Source organism: Lepus europaeus, chromosome 1 (assembly GCF_033115175.1).
Source record: "Lepus europaeus isolate LE1 chromosome 1, mLepTim1.pri, whole genome shotgun sequence".
Lineage (NCBI taxonomy): Eukaryota > Metazoa > Chordata > Mammalia > Lagomorpha > Leporidae > Lepus > Lepus europaeus.
In genome coordinates, this window is record NC_084827.1 from 105,280,323 (window position 1) to 105,300,806 (window position 20,484).

The window sequence follows — 20,484 nt, forward strand, 5'->3', positions numbered from 1 at the left end:
TGGTTTTAGGGATTGCAAGGATGAATGGCTGCATTTTTAAATCCACCAGTTTGGAAAATATAAAAAAAAAACTATTTTTACTGTTAAATAGCATTTTTCTTGAAAAATCTGATATACAATGCTAAATACAGTTTGTATGTAAAGTGTTACACATTCAGCTCTCCTGGAAGAGTCTTAGATTTTTCCTTTTCTTCTGATATAATTGTTAATTCTCCCTTTAACTTTAAGATGACCTCTTCTTCAGATTACAAATTATGTGGTCACTTCAGCAGTGATGTACTATGTTGGGAAATTTACTCCTATATATTTTCTTCAGATAAATAGGTTTCAATTAGTTCCACATCTTTGCTCTCAGTAAGGTCTATATTGATTCTCACTAAATCATGTGAGGGAGGAGGGGTAGACTAGGCTTACTGCACTGTGTGCACTGAGGGACTTTTGCTTTCAAAACACTGGTTTCTGGAATACAATTACTGGAATTAGTTGCAGTATAATGGGAAAGACAGCTACACACAAAGAAGTCTAAGAATCTGTCACCCAGAGTGTTGACACTGTCAGGATAACCACACCTAAAATAAGTTTCAGCGCTTCAAAATAGATCTAAAAAATTAAATTAACCAGAATTTGATTGACACAATAATCTTCGTCATAAAATCTCCATACTTTCTGTAATAAATGCTAAGTACTTCTGATTCATTCTATTACTTGCTGAAATCAGAATTGGGTTCACATTTGACTCAGCCACATCTGGTTGCAAATTTCCCTTTTGAGTGTCATATTCATTAAGTACACCAACTTAACATGCATGTTCAATTCAATCCTTTTCACATGTGTATTTTTACATTACTCTATTTTCTTTGAACTTTTATTTAATTAATATAAATTTCCAAAGTACATCTTGTGGATTACAATGGCTCCCCCCCCCAAACTTCCCTCCCACCCGCAACCCTCCCCTTTCCTGCTCCCTTTCCCCTTCTCTATGTATTAGTATATACATTTTAGTCACTAAGTACTAAGAGCTGCTGTTGTGCTTTTATAAACACAAACACATCTAACATTTGTAAAACACTATAATATAGTTCATGTTACAATCCTAGTACTTATATCTCTGGTAGACCAAACGGGGTTGAGGCAGTGAGGTAATTTGCAGATGATCACTCAGTGTGAGTGTTTAGGATTTGGACCTAGGCAACTTGATTCCATTAAATCTGATCTGAATCAATTTGCTATGCTCCCTCTTTATCATCCCTTGTTCACAGGCAAGAAAGAATTTTTACTTTATCAAGAATGTAAGTGATCTTTCAAATGCTAGCTTTATTAAGAGAGTTGGCATGATGTTTTGACTTATTCTTTTATTTGAATAAATTATTTGTTAAGAAACTACACTATTAAAGACATTATGGGAAACAGGTGAATTTAAATTATTCATAAAACCTCCATAGGCCTTATATAATCAAGTTGTCATATAGCAGTGAATCTTAAACCTTACTGTGCATGGGAAACACAGGGATTATAGGGTATGCTCCATCTACAGGAGAATAGGGTCAAGGTTACTAAGACACAGCTCCCATTCTGCTGTACAGCAGGTGAAAGTGTGTATGTAATAGCATTTAAGGAAAGAAGAATAGAAGCCTCAGGAAAGTTTCACACTTTTCCATCAAGACAGGATCTAAGTCCACAAATGTGTCTAACCATGTGTGTCAAGACCTCTGCATTAACAGGCCATGGGCTGAGGTGCCGAGAGCATAGGCTGTGAAAAAAAGCAATCTGCTCTCACATAATTGTTGTCTTCTACCCAAGTCACTGTGAAGTTACTGAGCTTCACCTTTTCAATCTGTAAAATGGAAACAATAAAATATTGATATGCTTGGCTGAAGTGAGAAATGGGAAAAAATGAAGAACATTGGCATATTGTATATGCTCACTAACTGATAATCATTAATTACATTTAAAGGGCTCAAGCCATGCTCTATTATCTAATTAATACATACATATAGACTTGCTTAAAGATTGCCACAGATAATTTCACTATCCTAATATTTGAACATGTTCACAAGATGCTAGTTTGCATGAATGTTAACATAAAAGCACAACTAATATCAACAAAAAAATAAAATTTCAGGAAGTAATTTTGTATTACTGCTGTGGTTAATCTGTGTCTGGGTATGAATAAGGGGTTATTATACTCCAATCTTGGAAGAGTGGGGTTGGTAACAATAAGTTTCTGCCTGGTTATATTATAATCCCATTACTTTAAAAGGAAAGTTTCTATTCTAAGATCCATGTTTCTCAGAATTTTTAACAGAAGTTAGCGCATAAAATTTCCACTAGAATGAAAATAAAACACCTGGGGTTTCTTTTGTTTGTCTTTTCTATGTGCGCCATCACTTAGCCAAAGTACTTACATGATCAGGCTTAATCTTCACTCTTGACATTTTAAATATATGTTGATCATTATTTTTCAAGTGATAGAAGTAGTACTTAGGAAAATATTTTTGTCTGTTCCTTTACACTTTTGATTAATTTTCATTTATGTAGTAAAGCTGTAGCTCTACTAGATAGTTTATTTTATAATATTGAAGGAAAATCAAGAACAATATTATAAAACTCTTGGTAAAGATTTAGAAAATGTAATTACATTTCTTCACAAAAATTTCAAAAAATATTAATTGCAAAAATAATAACAACTGCTTAATAGGAAGTATTCTTCAGAAACTCATTATTAAAGTTATTGGTATCTTCAAAAGATCTAGTAATAAAAACAAAATGTTATGTACCTCACACTGTATACAAATCGTAGTGAATATATTTAAAATAATGAATGTTGGTGGGTATGAAACTTCAGTAGAATGCCTTCTGTTCACTCTAGAAACATGAACTGCATAAGTCCTATAATTTCAGAATGAGAAGGAAATAGATACTGGCTAATAGGACAATTGAGTTTGTGCATCATTAGCAGCATTTTTGTGTAGTCCATTCAGAGAGCAAATTCTGAGAACAGCAATCTGGGAATCCATAAATCCTACTGAGACTTGGTTAAAGTGACATTCATTATAAAGAACACCTGGAGGGAACACTGGAGAATTGAGTCACAGCTAGAAAGATCAGATTACCTGAGCTCTGAGTGCCATGGTTAAGAAACGGAGCCTAGGAGGAGCATGCTCTTTCCCTGCAGTTGATTGAACAGTATGATATTGAGATATGGAATAAAGGTAGTGGTTGATCTAACATGGTTTTGAGTTTCTCCTGCTTATCTATTTCCTAAAATTAAATTATTGTGTAATTTGAACATTTGACAACATTTGTGGTATAAAAATATATTTCAAGTGTTACATGATATCCAACCATAAACTTCATAAGTTTATCACCTTTCATGGCCATAACTTTGCAAAACTAACTTTTCTATATAATACTTATATATTAATGACAAATCTACAGACTAAAATGATTTTCAATAATCATGGTTTTCATCATAATTTATAAAGATTATAAAAATACCGAAAGCAACTTAAACTCCAACTTACTCCATATAGAAAGAAGAAAAAGTTCAAGGAATGTTTAAACTTTTAAGGAGTAAATTATTTAAATGATAAATAATTCATAGGGGTTCCTGAATTTGAAACTTGAAAAAATTGCCAGCAAATTGCTGAAATAAAAATGTGACTGTGAAGAGAAGCTTCTTGAAAGAATGGACTCTGATGAAGGGTGGGACTTCTAATCAGGACAATCAACTATTCAAGAGATTCTCATCACTTCCTAGGCTTGGCAATACTCAGCACTTGGTTCTTCAAATAAGATAATAAATACCTCAAATATTTTCTCCTTTGATTTTTCACTAAAAACTAGAGGTCAAGTTTACTGTTTAGACACTAAGGTAATATTTTTGCCGGGTCAACACAAATGAAAAGGAATGTCCAGTTTTATTACACACATGAATGAGTAATTGAATATGCTTCATTTGGAGTATAAGACTTAACAAGAGGTATATATATTGTCTCATCTAGCAATCATACTCATAGAAGTACATAGAAGGGGAAAAAGTTCAGGTGGGCAACATGAGTATAGAGATTCTTTGCACATGCCTGCAAGTCATGTGCTAGAAATAACAAAGTGTTCAGTGATGTTATTGCTGTTAACATATTTTTCTTTTAATGCACTGCTTTATAGATATTGAAATATTTTATGGTACCAATGTCATCTCACTGGTCAAAGTGATCAATTTCAGTTCACAATTGATAGGTCTAAGAGTCAAAGGGATCACATAAACAAGACTAGTGTCTGCTAATAGAATAAAAAAGGGAGAGAATGATCCAACATGGGAAGCGGGATACACAGCAGACTCATAGAATGACAGATGTCCTAAACAGCACTCTGGCCTCAGAATCAGCCCTTAAGGCATTTGGATCTGGCTAAAAAGCCCATTAGAGTATTTTAGGCATGGAAAGCCAAGAAACTCTGGGAAAAAAAACCCTAAATGAAAGATCTCTGCGAGTGAGATCCCAGCAGAAAGAACGGGCCATCAAAGAAGGTGGTATCTTTCTCTGAAGGGAGGAGTGAACCTCCACTTTGACTATGACCTTTTCTAAATAAGATCGAAGTCGACAAACTCAAAAGGCTTCCATAGCTTTGGCAACTCATGACTAGAGCTTAGGGTGATTATTGACCCCATAAACAAGAGTGTCAATTTGCTAAGTCAACAACAGGAGTCACTGTGCACTTACTCCTCATGTAGGATCTCTGTCCTTAATGTGTTGTTCAATGTGAATTAATGCTATAACTAGTACTCAAACAGTATTTTACACTTTGTGTTCTGTGTGGATGCAAACTGTTGAACTCTACATATATATACTAAATTGATCTTCTGTATATAAAGATAATTGAAAATGAAGCTTGATGTGAATGGAATGGGAGAGGGAGTGGGAGTTGGGAGGGTTGCAGGCGGGAGGGAAGTTATGGGGTGGGAAAAGTTATGGAAATTTATATTTGCTAAATAAAAGTTAAAAAATTTATAGACTTCCTATGTAAAAATAACATGTTAACATTAAATCACATGCATGTTCAGGATAAATTTCTAGTGAAGAAAACAAACTGTATTTGGATGTGTGCATATAATGTTGTTCTTGTCTTGTTAAAAAAATCTACATCCATGCATGCACACAAACACAGTAGTTGTATAGAAAAATTATAGAAGGAATACATGCCATCATTTTAACAGCAGTTATTTTAGTATCAAAATTTTAGGATTTCTCCTATTTTCTTTCTGCATTTTCTAGCCTTTTAAGAATGAAGTTAAATCATTTTGAAAGAGACACAGAGAGAGAGAGAGAGTAGAGATTAAAGTTTTGCTGAAGTGGTGAAATCTTGTATCAGGATGTGACTGATGAAGTGTCTTCTGATGCCATACAGGCCTTACACTCTCCATTCAGGACTCAAGAGTTTGGAAAAAGGATTAACTTTATTGGGAGGCTACTGTAAATGTGAAGTGACTCCAGTGTGTGGAGAGCAATAGCATAAAAAGACATCAGAATAACTGCAAGTTATTATAAGTATTTTATCACAAGTATTTAATTAAGGATACACTAGGAGGACTAATGTAGCTTCAAAATTGCATAAGATGGTATTAGAAAGTGTAGATGCACTATTCCTTTTGTTATCCATCAGAGTCAGTTGATGGGTAGGCATTAGAGAGCCATATGGATGTCTTGAGCATTCACCGTTCTCTTTCCAGGCTAAGAAGGATGATCATTCATTACATCTTTTAAGGAAAAGATATAGTTATTAATATTATAATAAATAGCTTTATAACATATAAAGCATATAGCAGTGCATAGCTGTTTTTCAGCTAATAAAGGACACTTAGTTTTCAGTTTTTATAATTCTCATACTTAGAAAAATGAGTGTTACAAGATGTTTAAAGAATGAATAAATCTTTGACACCATGCATTTTTAACCATAAATAGGCATATTCCTGTGTTACTTTAAATCTGTTTTTGCTCCCCTGGCTTTTTCTCTATTTTTTAATAAGTGCCTTAATAAGTCCCTTCAAAATACTCAACACTGAGTAGAAGAGATAGACGTAAGAACAAATTACTAAAACATAATTTCAAAAGCATTCTAATAGAGACAAGGAAAAAATACTAGGAAATGTGGGAAAGGCTGCCTGTTGATTTAGAGAAGATGTTTAAAAAAATGATGAGATTGAAACTGTACAGAAGTTTGCATAAAATTGGAGACATGTTGGTGATGGGTACAGGAAAGGGACATGAAAATTATCCCAGGAAGAAGGAGCCCACTGAACAAGGAGGAGGAGCCTTGTGGATGACAGCCTCTGGGAGTCTCTTAGAGACACAAACTAGGTCATGGCAGAGGAATGAGACTGACACTCAGTCTGAGAAGAAAATCAGAGGTATTTAAAATAAACCAGAGCCTCTTCACGTGAGTAAAATTTTGATCTCCCTTTTACATACTAGCTGTCAGTGTTGTCAAATCACAAAATCTTGCCAGTAAATAAAATTTTGTTGCAGGAAGGAGAGAAGAAAAAGACACTACAATGTTTCATGCTAGTGAGTGACACTATTCTATGGATTTTCTTTTTTGCTTCCTAGATAAGGATTAGACAAATACTAGTCAAGGGGCTTTTAACTAAAAATGCCAGCCAAATCTAAGTTGATCATATATAATTCATAGTCCAAAATGATGACAATTTTAAGAGTAAAAGAGAATACCATTAATTATTATACAAAGAATATAGGCATTTAATATTTACTCTCACTTTACTAAAACCTAACAGTCTTCCATTTGGTAAAGTTCTGCTTAAAATCCAAGACATCTATGGTAAGCTTTATTTCATTTATCCTCTAATGTGACTTAAATTAATCAGGTCTACACTTTGGATAAGCAGTGGAATCTAAAGGTAAGAACTACAGTTAAGACCTACAGGATCAGCAGGGTAAGATTTCCAAAGGGTAACAGATAGAGGCAATATAGTAGAGTTTGCATGCAAAGACAAACCCAGATTTTAAGCCTCATCTATACTTGTTTCTGTGATCATTAATGTTTTACTTAATTTCTGTGAAGCTCAAATTAACTAATCCAGAAAAAGAGGTATTATATACTCCCTCAGTTGTCATGAAAATAATAAAAAGTAATTTCTATAAAGAGCCAGTCACAGAATGGGAAGTCAATTAACCTGAGTCCTTTGGGAGAATATCCATATTGAGTAGAGGCTATGGACCATAGATTATGACCATAGGAATTAAAATGTGGAGAATGTATCTACTGCATAAATAAATAACTGACCAAATGTACAGCTAAAAACCAACCAATAATATTACATAGTGCATATTAGAATTCTTGACAAAACCAGCAGAGATGTAAACTAATTTAACTAAGATAAAAATGGGAACCAGTTTAAAAATTATTCAGACAACATATGATGTTGCACACCTGTAAGAATAATTTTTGTCAGATGATTATAATCTTAATTAGTATATGCAAGTGCTTTAAGATCATGATTTCAAAATATGATATTGCTTAATACAAATAATTTCTTATATATATATATATATAAATATCATTTTTTAGTTTGCCCTACAGTCTGTTTTTTAAGTGTACTTTGAGATATTGGTTATAAACTATCACTATTTTTATATACTGACCTATGTCCTTATAGTCATGTTAACTCACTAATACAGATTTGACTGAAACTCATAGAATTAAAAAGAGTTTTCTGGGGGCTGGCACCATGGCGCAGTAGGTTAATCCTCCGCCTGAGGCGCCGGCATCCCATATGGGCACTGGTTCTAGTCCCAGCTGGTCCTCTTCTAATCCAGCTCTCTGCTGTGGCCTGGGAAAGCAGTAGAATATGGCCCAAGTGCTTGGGCCCCTGCACCCACATGGTAGACCTGGAAGAAGCACCTGGCTCCAGGCTTTGGATCAGCACAGCTCTGGCCGTTGCAGCCATTTGGGGAATGAACCAATAGAAGGAAGACCTTTCTCTCTGTCTCTCGCTCTCACTGTCTGTAACTCTAGCTATCAAATAAGTAAATAAAAATATTTTAAAAAAGCATTTTCTGAGCATAGGTTAGTGGTATGCCTGAGATGCAACAAGAATTTTAAGTTGTCTTGAACTTTTGCAAATGTTTGTCAAAGCCAGTATTTCAAACAACATGCAAGAATGAATATTTGGGGCCAGTGCTGTGGTGCAGCAGGTTAATGCCCTGGCTTGAAGTGCCAGCAACCCATATGGGTGCCAGTTCGAGTCCCTGCTGCTCCACTTCTGATCCAGCTCTGTGCTATGGATTGGGAAAGCAGTAGAAGATGGTCCAAATCATTGGGCCCCTGCACCCTCGTGAGGGACCCAGAAGAGGCTCCTGGCTCCTGACTTTGCAAAGGCTCAGCTCCAAACATTGCTGCCATTTAGGGAGTGAATCAGCAGATAGAAGACCTCTCTGTCTGTCTCTGTAACTCTTTCTTTCAAATAAATAAAATAAATATTTTAAAAAAAGAATGGATATACAATCAAAGTAAACAAATAAAGCAAAACAAATAAAACAGTTACAATGATTCTAAGGGAATAAAGAAAAAAATAGGAAAAGGGAACAAAAAATTCCATAGTAGTCAGAGTTCACCCCCTCTAACAATGTCTTCTGATTGATCATTTGGAAGGTAACCAAAACTGGAGTAGCCCAGGAAACCTTGTGTGCTTTTCCTGGCACATTCTAGTTGCAAGTCATTTTATGAACTAAGCCAACTAAGGACAGATATTACACGAAATCCTCTCTCACTTCACCTTATAATTCTTTCTTTAAAAAAATTATTTATTTATCTGAGAAGTAGAGTTAAAGACAGTGAGAGAGAGAGAGACAGAGAAAAGTCTTCCATCCGGTGGTTCACTTCCCAAATGGCAGCAATGGCCGGAGCTGAGCGGATCCAAAGCTGGGAGCCAGGAGCTTCTTCCAGGCCTCCCACACAGGTGCAGAGACCCAAGTCCTTGGGTCACCTTCTACTACCTACCTTCCCATGCCACAGCAGAGAGCTGGATCATAAGAGGAGCATCCGGGACCAGAGCTGGTGTCCATATGTGATGCCGGCACAGTAGGTGGCGAATTAACTTACTGAGCCACAGCACCAGTTCGCACCTTCTGATTCTTACACATCAATTGCCACCCATGGCTGCTGTACTCATTTTCTGGGTTAAAATATGATATGAGAAACTCCACCAAACAATGAGAATCTCAAAAAGAACAAGTTGATCTATTTGAACTAGGGAAGGGACACAGGGCACTACCTCAGTCACAATTAGTATTGTCAAATAATGTGTACCTTGTTTTTCTGTAGTGAAATTTAATTTAAATATAAGAGGAGGAAGATAGTGTGACATATTGGGTCATAACAGCAGAGCCAGTACTCTGTTTTCCCATAACCCACCTGTGTCAAGTAGAAATTTGATGCTTTTAATTGCTCACTATGGTGACTATGCTCAATTCTGATACTTCTTGATAGTTCAGTATTGTTGTTAAATGCAGGCAGCACAAAAAGATAGAGAAAACATTAGCTTGATTTTGATAATAATAAGTAAACAAACTAACTTTATTTTAGATTTTATACCATTATTATTACATAACCCTAGATCAATCATTGTTGATCAAGAATTTTCAAGAAAATACCAAGGGATAAGATATGATACTAGATATAAAATTTCAATACTATGTGACTTATCTAATCAGAGTAGTAGCTACAAGAAACACAGCAATGAAGTCAATATAGAAGGGAACAGGAGAGAGCTAGGTTTGGCTAATATTGGAGACATTAGTGAGTCATTATTGTAGTGGCAAACGAGGGACACATAGTTAACCAGTTTATTCCTGGCTAATAGCTTCTGTCTCACTCTTCCCTAAGTACTTCCTGGCTATTTGTATAGTTACAGGTTCTAATGATAATTTAATATCTTAGATTATTAATAAAGATATGATTCTTAAATTTAAAAATGTGAAAATTGTTCTTGAGTACTTTATAAGTGTTCTTAATAAAACAAAAGATATCAAAATATCATGCTTTCCCCATAGTTCACTTTTTCCTAGATCGCCTGATCTTAGTCTATTTCTTCTTTCTAGAAATCCATTGTACCATTTCTTATGCTCTCCTCATTCTTTTGAATACTGGCTAGTACAAGCTACTCTTCCATACATTCAGAATTCAGAAATTAATGACTTGATATTTCTCTGAATGAGTTCAGAAAAAAATAATATTAACAATAATATGTAGCTCAGTATAGATGCTACACTAGAATTGAGAATTCAGTGTTAAAGGAGCACAAAGGAGGAGTCAGTAAAGGCATTAGGAGAAACACATCGAGTTTTTGCTCTGGCTTTGGAAAAATGATGATGGCTTCAGTAGAGTGAGAAGCTAGGAGAAAGGCAATCCATTCAAAGACTTTGATCTACTTATTGTAGATAAAGGACATCTCTGAAGCATTGGGTGCATACAAGTGCACTTTTTAGGAACTCTGAACACTCAAGTATCATAGGGACATAAAATTTGTAGGAGGAATGAAATTGACAGTATTTTCAACTAATTGATAAATATTGATCACATTATGAGCCAGAAACAATGCTGTGTCCTTTATTACATAGGACACATTCAGTCAGACAAACAATATAGTTGTTCTATAAATATATATCATAAAGAGAAAATAAGGCACCAAGGAAGTAAATTTGGTCCAGTACCCCTAACTACTCTCTGAGTTAGAAATCCAAGCTTGGTTTCTCTTGACCTAACCTACTTAGAAACCCAAGTGAACTTGATTCTGAAAGTCACCAAACATCATACAGGAGAGTCTGGCATTTAACTCTGAGAGCTTGAACATGTTAAAATAAGTCCTTAATGTGAAGATATGACATAAGTGCATTGAGCCACAGTAAGGCAAGTTTGTTACAAGCTTAGGTTCCATCATGCATGCCTCTCTGAGTCTCAGTGTTGTCTTCATAAAAAATAGATAATAAGAGTTCATATTTTATGGGTTTGTTGTAGTTATTATTTAATACATGAAATTCATTTACAATGATTCTAGGCTCTAAAAAGTCATCACTGTAAGTGATTCATGTTTCAGAAATAGCCCTCTGATGGCATTGTGAAGAATGGATTAAAGAAGAAGGAAAACTGGAGACTTCAATACTTCAAAAGAAGAATACAGCAATCTTTAATCAGAGCACTTGGCAAAGGATGCATGAGTAGGAGTAGCATACTGAAATATTTCACATATTAAGACTGTAAGAATTTGGTGACCAACTGGGTTTAGAGAGAAGGAGAGAGAAAAGCAGTAAATGATCCTAAGGTTTCTAGTTCACATGGGCAGTTGAATGATGCTGCCTCAAAACATGTGCCAACTGCTACTGCCCTGTGGCTGAACTATCCCAGGACTCTCCTGGCAGGTTGGCTGCCAGCAATTGATTCAGTAACTATTTATAGCAAACAACAACAATAACAAAAATAAAAAAACTCAACCAGACAAAATCCCTTGGAAGCCAGGACAAGCCAGTTCTTTCCACTAAACCTCTCCTTGCTGTCAGCCCTAAACTGACCCTGTTCTCAAACCCATTGGGTATAAAAATAACTGAGCAGTTTTCTCTCAAGCTGGCAGGCAACATGGCTTCTTTTTAGCCCCAGAGCTTCTGAGAGCTATGATGTTGGTGGGTGTTGAAAAGGAACTGCTGAACAGAGCTCATCTACAGCTTGTGGGACATTTTAATTTCACTTGAGACCAGACTGAATTGAAAGTTTTCGATTGTGGGGAGGAAAGTTTCTTGAAAGTGTTTATTTTATCATCACATACAGTTGATTAAATTTGAATTCCATGTAATACCCAGAGTCCACAAGATGTTATAAAGTTTAGATATATGAAAGAAAATGAATTTTAGGATTAGGATTGCTACAATATCTTATTACAAAGAAACATGGAAACGTATAACAGAAAGTTAAAACGAACACCAAAACAAATTCTCGTAAGATACTCCATGTAAATCTTCCTCCTGATTGCTTGATTTTCACACACACAAAATATATTTCTATTCTTGTTAAAATGAAAACACTACCATCTGTATCACTACTATACAATCCAAGAATTAAGATAACTGAATATTTTACATGCCATTTAAGTTATATAAAGCTATGACAATATGTATTTGTACTGCTGAAATTTTCATTAGATTCTATTATTTCATTAATAATTTATTGTTATGACAAAAGGTAGGAAGCGATAGATATAAACAAGTTTCTTTTAGATCTGGAGATTAGAAAAGTGATTATTAACCTTAAATTTTATAGATTCTCTCTTTATTTATAAAAGTTTCTTCACTAGTTAGAATGTTATTTTTTCTCTAAAAACAATTTCAGGAGAGCATCTGGAGTTTGGAAGATATAAATGAACATTAGTCACCCTTAAAACAAATGTCCGGAAAGCAGAGGTCAGGTGGGCCCTCCCTCACATCTCCTCCTGCTGTTTCCTTCTAGTTCCAAATGCTTTACCTTAGGAAGAATTGACACTCAATGGGCATGTTCATCTCCTCTCAGAAAAGCACAGCACTCTAGAAGGTTTTACCTCATGATTCTCAGAGATAGTAGATTCAATGTTCAATCAAGATTTCTTTCTGTGTTGATTGAATCTATTACCTCTGGAACTTGGTACTGATCACTGTCTAGACCAGGTAAGGACTTACTTCAGCCACATCTTATTGTTCAGTTCTTTAAAAGCAGCATAAAGATAGGGGAAATAGAAGTATTTCTTCCTGATTTGGTAACAATGAAAGCAGAATGGCAAAGACAGAGGAATGTTCTGATCTGTAAAAATTAATACATTTTAAGTCCTGCTTTCCTACTTAAAAAAGACCTTTAGTTCCCCTGGAAAAATTTACTTTGATTTTCCAAAGTTTAAAATTGCTTGATATTTTAGGGTCAAAATCACATATGTATGTGTATGTGAAGGGGTTTAACAATTAGACAGCTCTACTCCACAATACACCACAAGCCAAATGAGATATAAATTAAGGGATAACCAACTAAATAATGTTTTCCTATTTCCTTTCTATTCCCATCATCTACGAACTATGATCCAGTTAACAAATGAAGTGCTTGCTATTTCTCAATCTCTATTGGTATAAAGATGCTTTCAAATGAATATATTGTGCTATTAAAATACATGCTACCCTTATATAAGCCCTAGAATAATCATAGTTTTGTATAATTAGAGTTTTATGTCAAAAGATTTACAGCTTTATCACCTCAAGCAATATTTCACAGCTGCCAAAAATGATTTATGCAATAATGACTTAAACTGTAAAATAGAATTCTCAAAGGAAAGGATGTCAAGTATTCCTACTGCAAATAACTAGGTTTTTAAAAATTGATGTTCTGGTAAACAACAAGTCCAATTGTACCTCGCATAATCACACAAAGAAGCATGGTAGGCAATGTTGCTTCACAATGATGATCATGCAGCTTGCCTTGCACTGCATCAATGTAAATTCATTGCACAGATCACGGATCGCAACTGCTTATAAAGCCCTTGGGCCACTTTTGAAAACAGCTTTAGGAAATAATGCCTTGCTTATATTTTTGCTTCTCAAATAACAAAAAGAAAACATCTCAACTGTTTGATAATTTGTTCATTTCGCTTATGACATCATTCACATTCTTGTGCAACTCTAAATAAAGAATAAGTAAGGGGAGCATCTTCTCTCTATAATTAAGAAACCAGGAAACTCTCAAAAGTCAGTGACCTCAAAAATAAGTAATTAAGGTAACTGAGAAAAAACCAATGAAAGTTTGCTGATCTTTTCCCTTTTCTGATTTTACAGATGTAGAGTGATGGCAGACCTCTATGAGGCAAGACTATCAGAGTATTTGAACTTCATAAACTATGACTTTACAGTTGTAATCTATCAACTATCAACAAAAACACAAGTAAATTATATTCAAAGTAAATGAGTATGACTGAGTCTTCACAATCTAAAAAAGGGTCATTCAAATTGATTATTTTTGTTAGAATATTGGCCCATCATCTCATTTTTCTCATATCAATGAAAGCTAAATAGGCAGTTTGTCACTAATTTTAAAGATACTAAAGTCCTTACAGAGTCAAATCTGACAACTAAATCAATAAAAACAATATTGTCACCCATAGTTAATATTTCTATATTCAAATAAGCTTCCAAATAAAGATTCCTTGTCTGAAAACAGGAATTTTAATTTATAAAACCAAGCAAATCACACAGGTAGATTCACATTAATCACAATGAACTTATCTCTTCACTACAGAAAATTTTATAAACACGTTTTTGTTTCCATATGAAATTGCTATTTTAAAGAGTTTTGAGAAAGTTTTCATACTCATGTTACATAAATTCACCAAGTTTCACAAATCATTCTACTTGCAGTGTAATAGATTGCAACTTCTGTTTGAAAACATTCTGACAAATATACTATGTATATTTGGCTATATAAGATTAATTTTATACTTAAATTCTACAAGTTGATTTAAAAAATGTTTGAAATAGCCTAGGAAACACAATCACCAAAATTGAACCAACATGCTTTGAAGAACCAAAATACAGAATCTGTCAACATTATGATAAATATTCAGATGGGAAAAATGTCAAACATTCGAAAGTCCAAATAAATGGCATACAGAGGAAATAAGTTGCATTTGGGTTGTGAGAGCCTAACTCCAATAAATATTTTCAAGACAATAGAGAAAATTATGCCATTTCTGGTATAGCATCACTACTGACTGAGAAATGAGGAAAGATGGAAAGAACTTTAAAAATAAGTTCTATGTTGTACAATAACCATATAATTTCTTTCCTTCTAGATTAATAGAAAGTTATGTAAACTTGTATGTCCTATAATGCTTTGCTGCACATATCCATGCAAGTTCATGCTAAGAAAAACCTAGTAATTAAGAATTGTACATTTTCTATCACGAAACATTTACATATAAGAAAATAAGAGGAGCTGTCAAACCTTTTCCCTGCTATTTTTTTTCTCTGTAGCTTATCAAATGATGAGTCATTTTATGGTACAGGCTATAGCACATTACACATTTATAAAAACTTAAAGTTTTCTAAAAATCCAAACAGCTATCCATCTGTCTCACTAATCTCTGTGAATGGGATAAAAAAAAGTGGATGCTGGTGCAACATTGATAAAATTAACTATAATGGAAATATTTTTAGGTCATTTTACCTTTAAGCCCTAAATTGTCAAATATCATTAAATGTTTATAGTTGAAAACATATATACTTAAAATGCATGTATTTGAATATTCATATACATGAATTAATAGACAAATATTTTTATTTAATGCATGCATGTTCACGGATTGTATATTTCTTAATGAACTATTGTAGTTCTAATATTTAAGCTCTTATAGCAAGCCTGAAAGAAGGAAGTGTGCCCTTGAAGTTGAGGTATGACCTTAAGTTTTTGTTGCCAGTCTTGCTGCAGCTGTAAAAATGAAAACTAATAACTACATAGTATCATAATGCCTTTTATACATTTCTTATTTTAAAACACATCTTGAGTACATGAATTGCCTTCATTATTTGAATGTACATTGGCTTAGTTTACTAATTTTAGAAGTTTCTACATATCATTTGTAATCTTGTATGAAAAGGATTAAAAAATGAGGGATGTTGCCTATCAAATAAATTTGAAGACCAAGAAATTCTAAGTGTAATAATTTTGGATCCATGTATACAGTTCTCAATAGGACTCTGCTTTGTGAAGTATTCTCAAGTTCAAGCAAATAAAACTCTATTTCTCTATAACAAATGCATGTAAATGTATGCAGTAAATTGTTGGTCTTTGTATTATTCCTCATAGAGGGGAATGTGTAACACTGATTTGTGGCATTTAATCTTTGAAAATATTAAGGTACTGAACTTTTGAAGAGTTCAAACAGGATACCCTTCCTAAAAGACCAAAAAAAAAAAAAAAAAAAAAAACAACATTTGTACCATTTCATTAATGAGAGCATCCACACTTCTTAGATCCTACAATACTATAAGCCAAGAATATATAGATGATGGAATGGGGATTCTCTGCATAGGCGCTTTCAGTAATCAAAATTTATTTTCAATGTAATCAAACACTAGGAATCCTAAATAGATAAACTTTACCATTTTTGTGATAGTAGGTGACCTCCACTTTCCTCTCTTCTGACCCCAGCAATGCCTGGGCAATTTGGGCAATATCATGCCTCTTGGTCTCAGGCCCATGGAGAAAGTCGCAGGTGCACGGTTTCTGCATGACATCTGGCCTGGAGAAACCAGTCATCTCGCAGAACCCATCATTGCAGTAGATGATGGCACAGTTCTGCACTCTGGCATTTGCAATGATAAATTTTTTATCTGTAATAAGAAGATAGTAAGGTATCTTTTTAAAAGGTTCCACGAGTGAAAAAATCTGTTGCATAATAAAAGGTCTAAACTGCAGGTACTTCCCCTAAATTGCTAATGTCTCTGCACTTTCCAAAAATAAGAAAACACAAAAAACCTACAAATTTTAAATGGGGAATTAATAACTCTGAGTAGTTTTAACATAAAGTATTAAGGAACCACTCTTCAAATGGAAGCATAAAATTTCCAAAAAAGTTTAGTAGTTAAGCCCTGTGATTCTCAGGGGTCCCAGTAGACACTCAGATAAGCAGCTGGCCCATTGATATTTACAGAATGCCACTTAATGTAAGGTAAATATTTTCAGAGCTAAAACAATGAAACATCATATTTCTCACTTTAACCTTGGATGTTAGAATACAACTTTCCCAAAGTAGTTATTATTCTTGGATTTGGCTTTTCTCTAGCACTCTAAGGCAAACTAGTGTGTGTGTGTGTGTGTGTGTATGACAGCTAGCACTGACACTCAAAGTGCTTTACATGTATTAGCAGTTCAATAATGCAAAGGGTCACACTTTCATATATTTTCCGAAAGATAAAATTATTTATACATACAGAGTAAATATTATGTTAACACTTTTTCACTTTTACTGTGGGAGAGCCTTGAGTTTCTGTATGGGAAGTAGCAATTGTAATGCAAAGGACTCATTACTTTTAATAGAATGTTAAATAGTATATGCAACTTTAATTTGTACACAAGGTACCAGGTCCTCAGGCACGAAATGCAGAGCTGAAGCAACTGTAAAATATACAACATAAATGTATTTTAACATAGACTTGGGAGAAGGTCGAACGTAAACTGACAAGTGTGGGATTTTAAATTAATATATTTATATAATAATTCATTCCCTGTAGTTAGTCCATATAAGAACATTAAAGTCCTTTGCATTTGTTCTTTGTGGGATTTGCTTAATGTATTTCATTTTTAAATCTCTAGATGAGAAATTTAAGGTTATAATGAAGGGACAGAAATAGTCCTTTGAATAACCAGCTGTTTGCACTAGGAGCCAGCACAGATGAGATACTGTTTTTCCAAATTTTCCTGCTTGGGTTGCATTTGCATTGATTCAACACAAAGTTTAGCTCCTATAAACTAACAGCCTGCAGGCATCATTGTCACAGCACCACCCTGCAATGTAACCAAGGTAAAATATAGTTTGCATAGCCATTTACATTGCTACTACCATGCACATTCTCTTGTTCCAAGTGTCTGCTCCGCTCTGCTCCTGACTTTAAAAAAGTCTACAGTAAAACAGCCCGATAATATAAACCCAGGTTATACCCACACGTTCCCTTTAAGATAGTAGAATAGTAGGACATTAAGTAGCAAGGCAGTTAATGGAGCGGTGGGAGAGGAGGATCAAGTTGCCTCCTATAATGGAGACCATAATCTGAAATGTAAATCAAAATTAATATCGGAGGGAGACCACTCCCGCTGCCACCCGAACCTCCTGGCTCGGTTTCACAGTCTCAACTTAGAGCCTGGAGTTGCCCGTCTCCCCAGCTCGCAGGCGGCGGACGCCAAGTGCACTATCAAAGCGGAAAGCGAGGGAGAGAGAAGAGAACAAATGGACTTACTTTGCCCTTCAAATTTCCGTATGATGGTCCCCAAAAACGTGTTTTGTGGTGCCACATGCCCCCTGCGAACAGGCATGTTGAGCCGGGGCTCCGAGGAGCGCTCCCCGGAGCTCTGGAGTTCTCCCGGGATCTCTCCTGGGCTAGAGCCCAGGCCAGCGAGCGAGCGGCTCTCGGCGGCAGAGCATCCTCGTTTGAAACCAGAAAGCTCTTCCCATTAGCACCCCTTCTAGACACCCGCCTTCCCCACCAGAGTCCGATCCATTCCCCTCGCCTTCCGGAGGGGCCTCGCACCGGACTGCCGCGGGTGAGAGGGTTTGGGGGTGGGGAGCGGGAAGGAGGCGGGGTGAGGGGAGGTGGCGGGGGAGGGAGCAGGGAGGGAGCGGTGGGGGTGGGGTGGGTGGGAAGGGGGGCGGGGAGTCACAAGGGCAATCGATCTGTTTCTCTTCTCCCAAACAGCGCTAATTTCCCAGTGCAAATGGGCTTAACCTGGCTGTTGCCCAGAGCCCCGGGGACGGCTTGAGGGTGCGGGGTGTGCGGCGGTGGGGGGGGGGGATAGGGAAGACTTGTGCCGCATTTGCATGAGGGTAGAGAGAAAAAAAAGAGGCTGGGGCGCCGGGTGGTGGTGTGTGTGTGTGTGTTGGGGGGGGGGGGGAGGTTGACGTTTCTATCTCCGCCCTCTCCCCCTACACACACACACACACTCGCTCCCTTTATCCTGAGAGCTTGGGCGCCGCCACAGCTCGGATTACTCAAGCGTGCTTTAGCGGAGGCCAGCCAAGAAATCTCCAAAACTCAGTGACAAACAGCCACTCTGGGAAGGTGATCTCCAGGGCCACTAGCCACAGGGCTCCATCCCTGAGCTCCTCACGCCGCAGTGGTTAAGGCATCCTTAGCTGCAAAGAAAAGACAGGTGGGAAAACAGTCCCTCAGCAAAGGAATGGAGGCTGAGGCTGAACCTCCCTCAAAGGTGCAGGCGCGGCCTCGGCGAGGGGCTCAGAGCCCTGGGCTCTGTCGGGGTGGGCGCCCGGGCTGGTGGGGAGCTTGGCAAGCCCGGCCCTGCCCAGCGCGGAGCTCCCGCCTCCAAGGCGCTGAAGGAAGCCCGCGCCGCCGAGCATGCCCAGTTTCAAGGCTTGAGCCCCTGAGGAGTTGCGAGGTTGTGGGGGCGACTGGCTCTCCAGGTGCTGGAGGTTGTGAGAAACACCAAAGAGGCCGGAGACCGGATGAGCGACGGGTGCAAAACACTCAAAAGAGTTTGAAATGGGCGAGGCGGGGCGCCAGAGAGAAGGAACAAAAGGTGGGTGGGGCTAAGAGTTGCGGGCCTTCGTGTGACCTGAGGTGCCACTCTGGTAAGGAGCAGACTCGTCACTTCGTTCAGCTTTCCGCCACCATGTCTAACCAATATCGTGTAGGACAGCAACGGGTCCAAGGGGGCAGAGCACAGTCCGCTTGGCTCTTGCTTCTCAGAGGCTGACGACGCGGGACGCTCAGGGCACGCACAGCAGCACTTCTGTGCAAGCTGTCCTCTGGAGACTGAGGAAACCCAAGGTGACAAGCTGTGTCAGGAAAGTGTGCTTTAGAAGTCGTTTTGCTTGCTTCTTTCCCCAGCATTTACGTTATCCCCGTTTTTAACCTAATAGCCTCCCTCTCTAAATGGAATTTGCCACCACTTCAATCCACAGAAGTAGAACACGGTCAGACGTCTGCTTCCAGCTACTGATAAAGATCCAGAGACTCCTGTCTAGCAGTTGCACGAGACAGTTTTGAGGGATTCTTGCAGCCCACTAGCCTTCTTCGCCTGTGACTTGAGTCTATCAGGTTCATATTTTCTCAGCTACAGCCTACATCTGAAATGAAGTAAAGAAGATAGAATTGAGAAGTGCCAAGAAGCAGGGTTAGTTTAGGTAGGTGAAACATGTGGATTGCAAGAAATAACAAGGAAATAAGCGTAGCAACTTTTCTTTATGCTATGTTTCAGAAAACCCACACCAACATAACAGTTCCAAATAAAAACAAGAAACTAAGCAATTCCCACTCTATCATATCAGAGCAATGAAAATGAGCCAAACGGAAGACATTGCCTAGGAACGTTGAATTTTCCAGTTAATTAGCTTTATTTTAAAAAGAAGCAATCTGCGACAACCCCCAGGATCTTATGGTAGCTGAGCTTTCCTGAATCTGTACGGTTGCCTCTATTGGCATATAAAAAGAGACATTTCTCCCATGCACAAGTTCTCCTCCTTCTCCCTCTCCCTCTCCCTCTCCCTCTCCCTCTCCCTCTCCCTCTCCCTCTCCCTCTCCCTCTCCCTCTCCCTCTCCCTCTCCCTCTCCTTCTCCTTCTCCTTCTTCTCCTTCTCCTTCTTTGCAAGAAGATCATTCTGTCATTCTGTTAGCTTACTGCTGCTGAGCTTGCTAGAGGAGAGTTCTCTCCCAGGTGCTGAATGTGTGTGGAACTATC

At 37.1% G+C, this 20,484-nt stretch overlaps 1 protein-coding gene across 1 annotated transcript in view; it reads right to left on the bottom strand.

Annotated features, from left to right (window-relative positions):
- KCNH7 (potassium voltage-gated channel subfamily H member 7) overlaps positions 1-18,105 on the bottom strand; it is a 526,117-nt gene extending 508,012 nt beyond the window's left edge. The window contains exons 1-2 of the mRNA XM_062200019.1: positions 18,030-18,105; positions 16,176-16,406 (exon numbers count right to left, since the gene is read on the bottom strand). Of these exons, the coding sequence (XP_062056003.1) occupies positions 16,176-16,406; positions 18,030-18,105 (307 nt within the window). The remainder of the gene's footprint in view (positions 1-16,175; positions 16,407-18,029) is intronic.
- Positions 18,106-20,484: the final 2,379 nt, after the last annotated feature.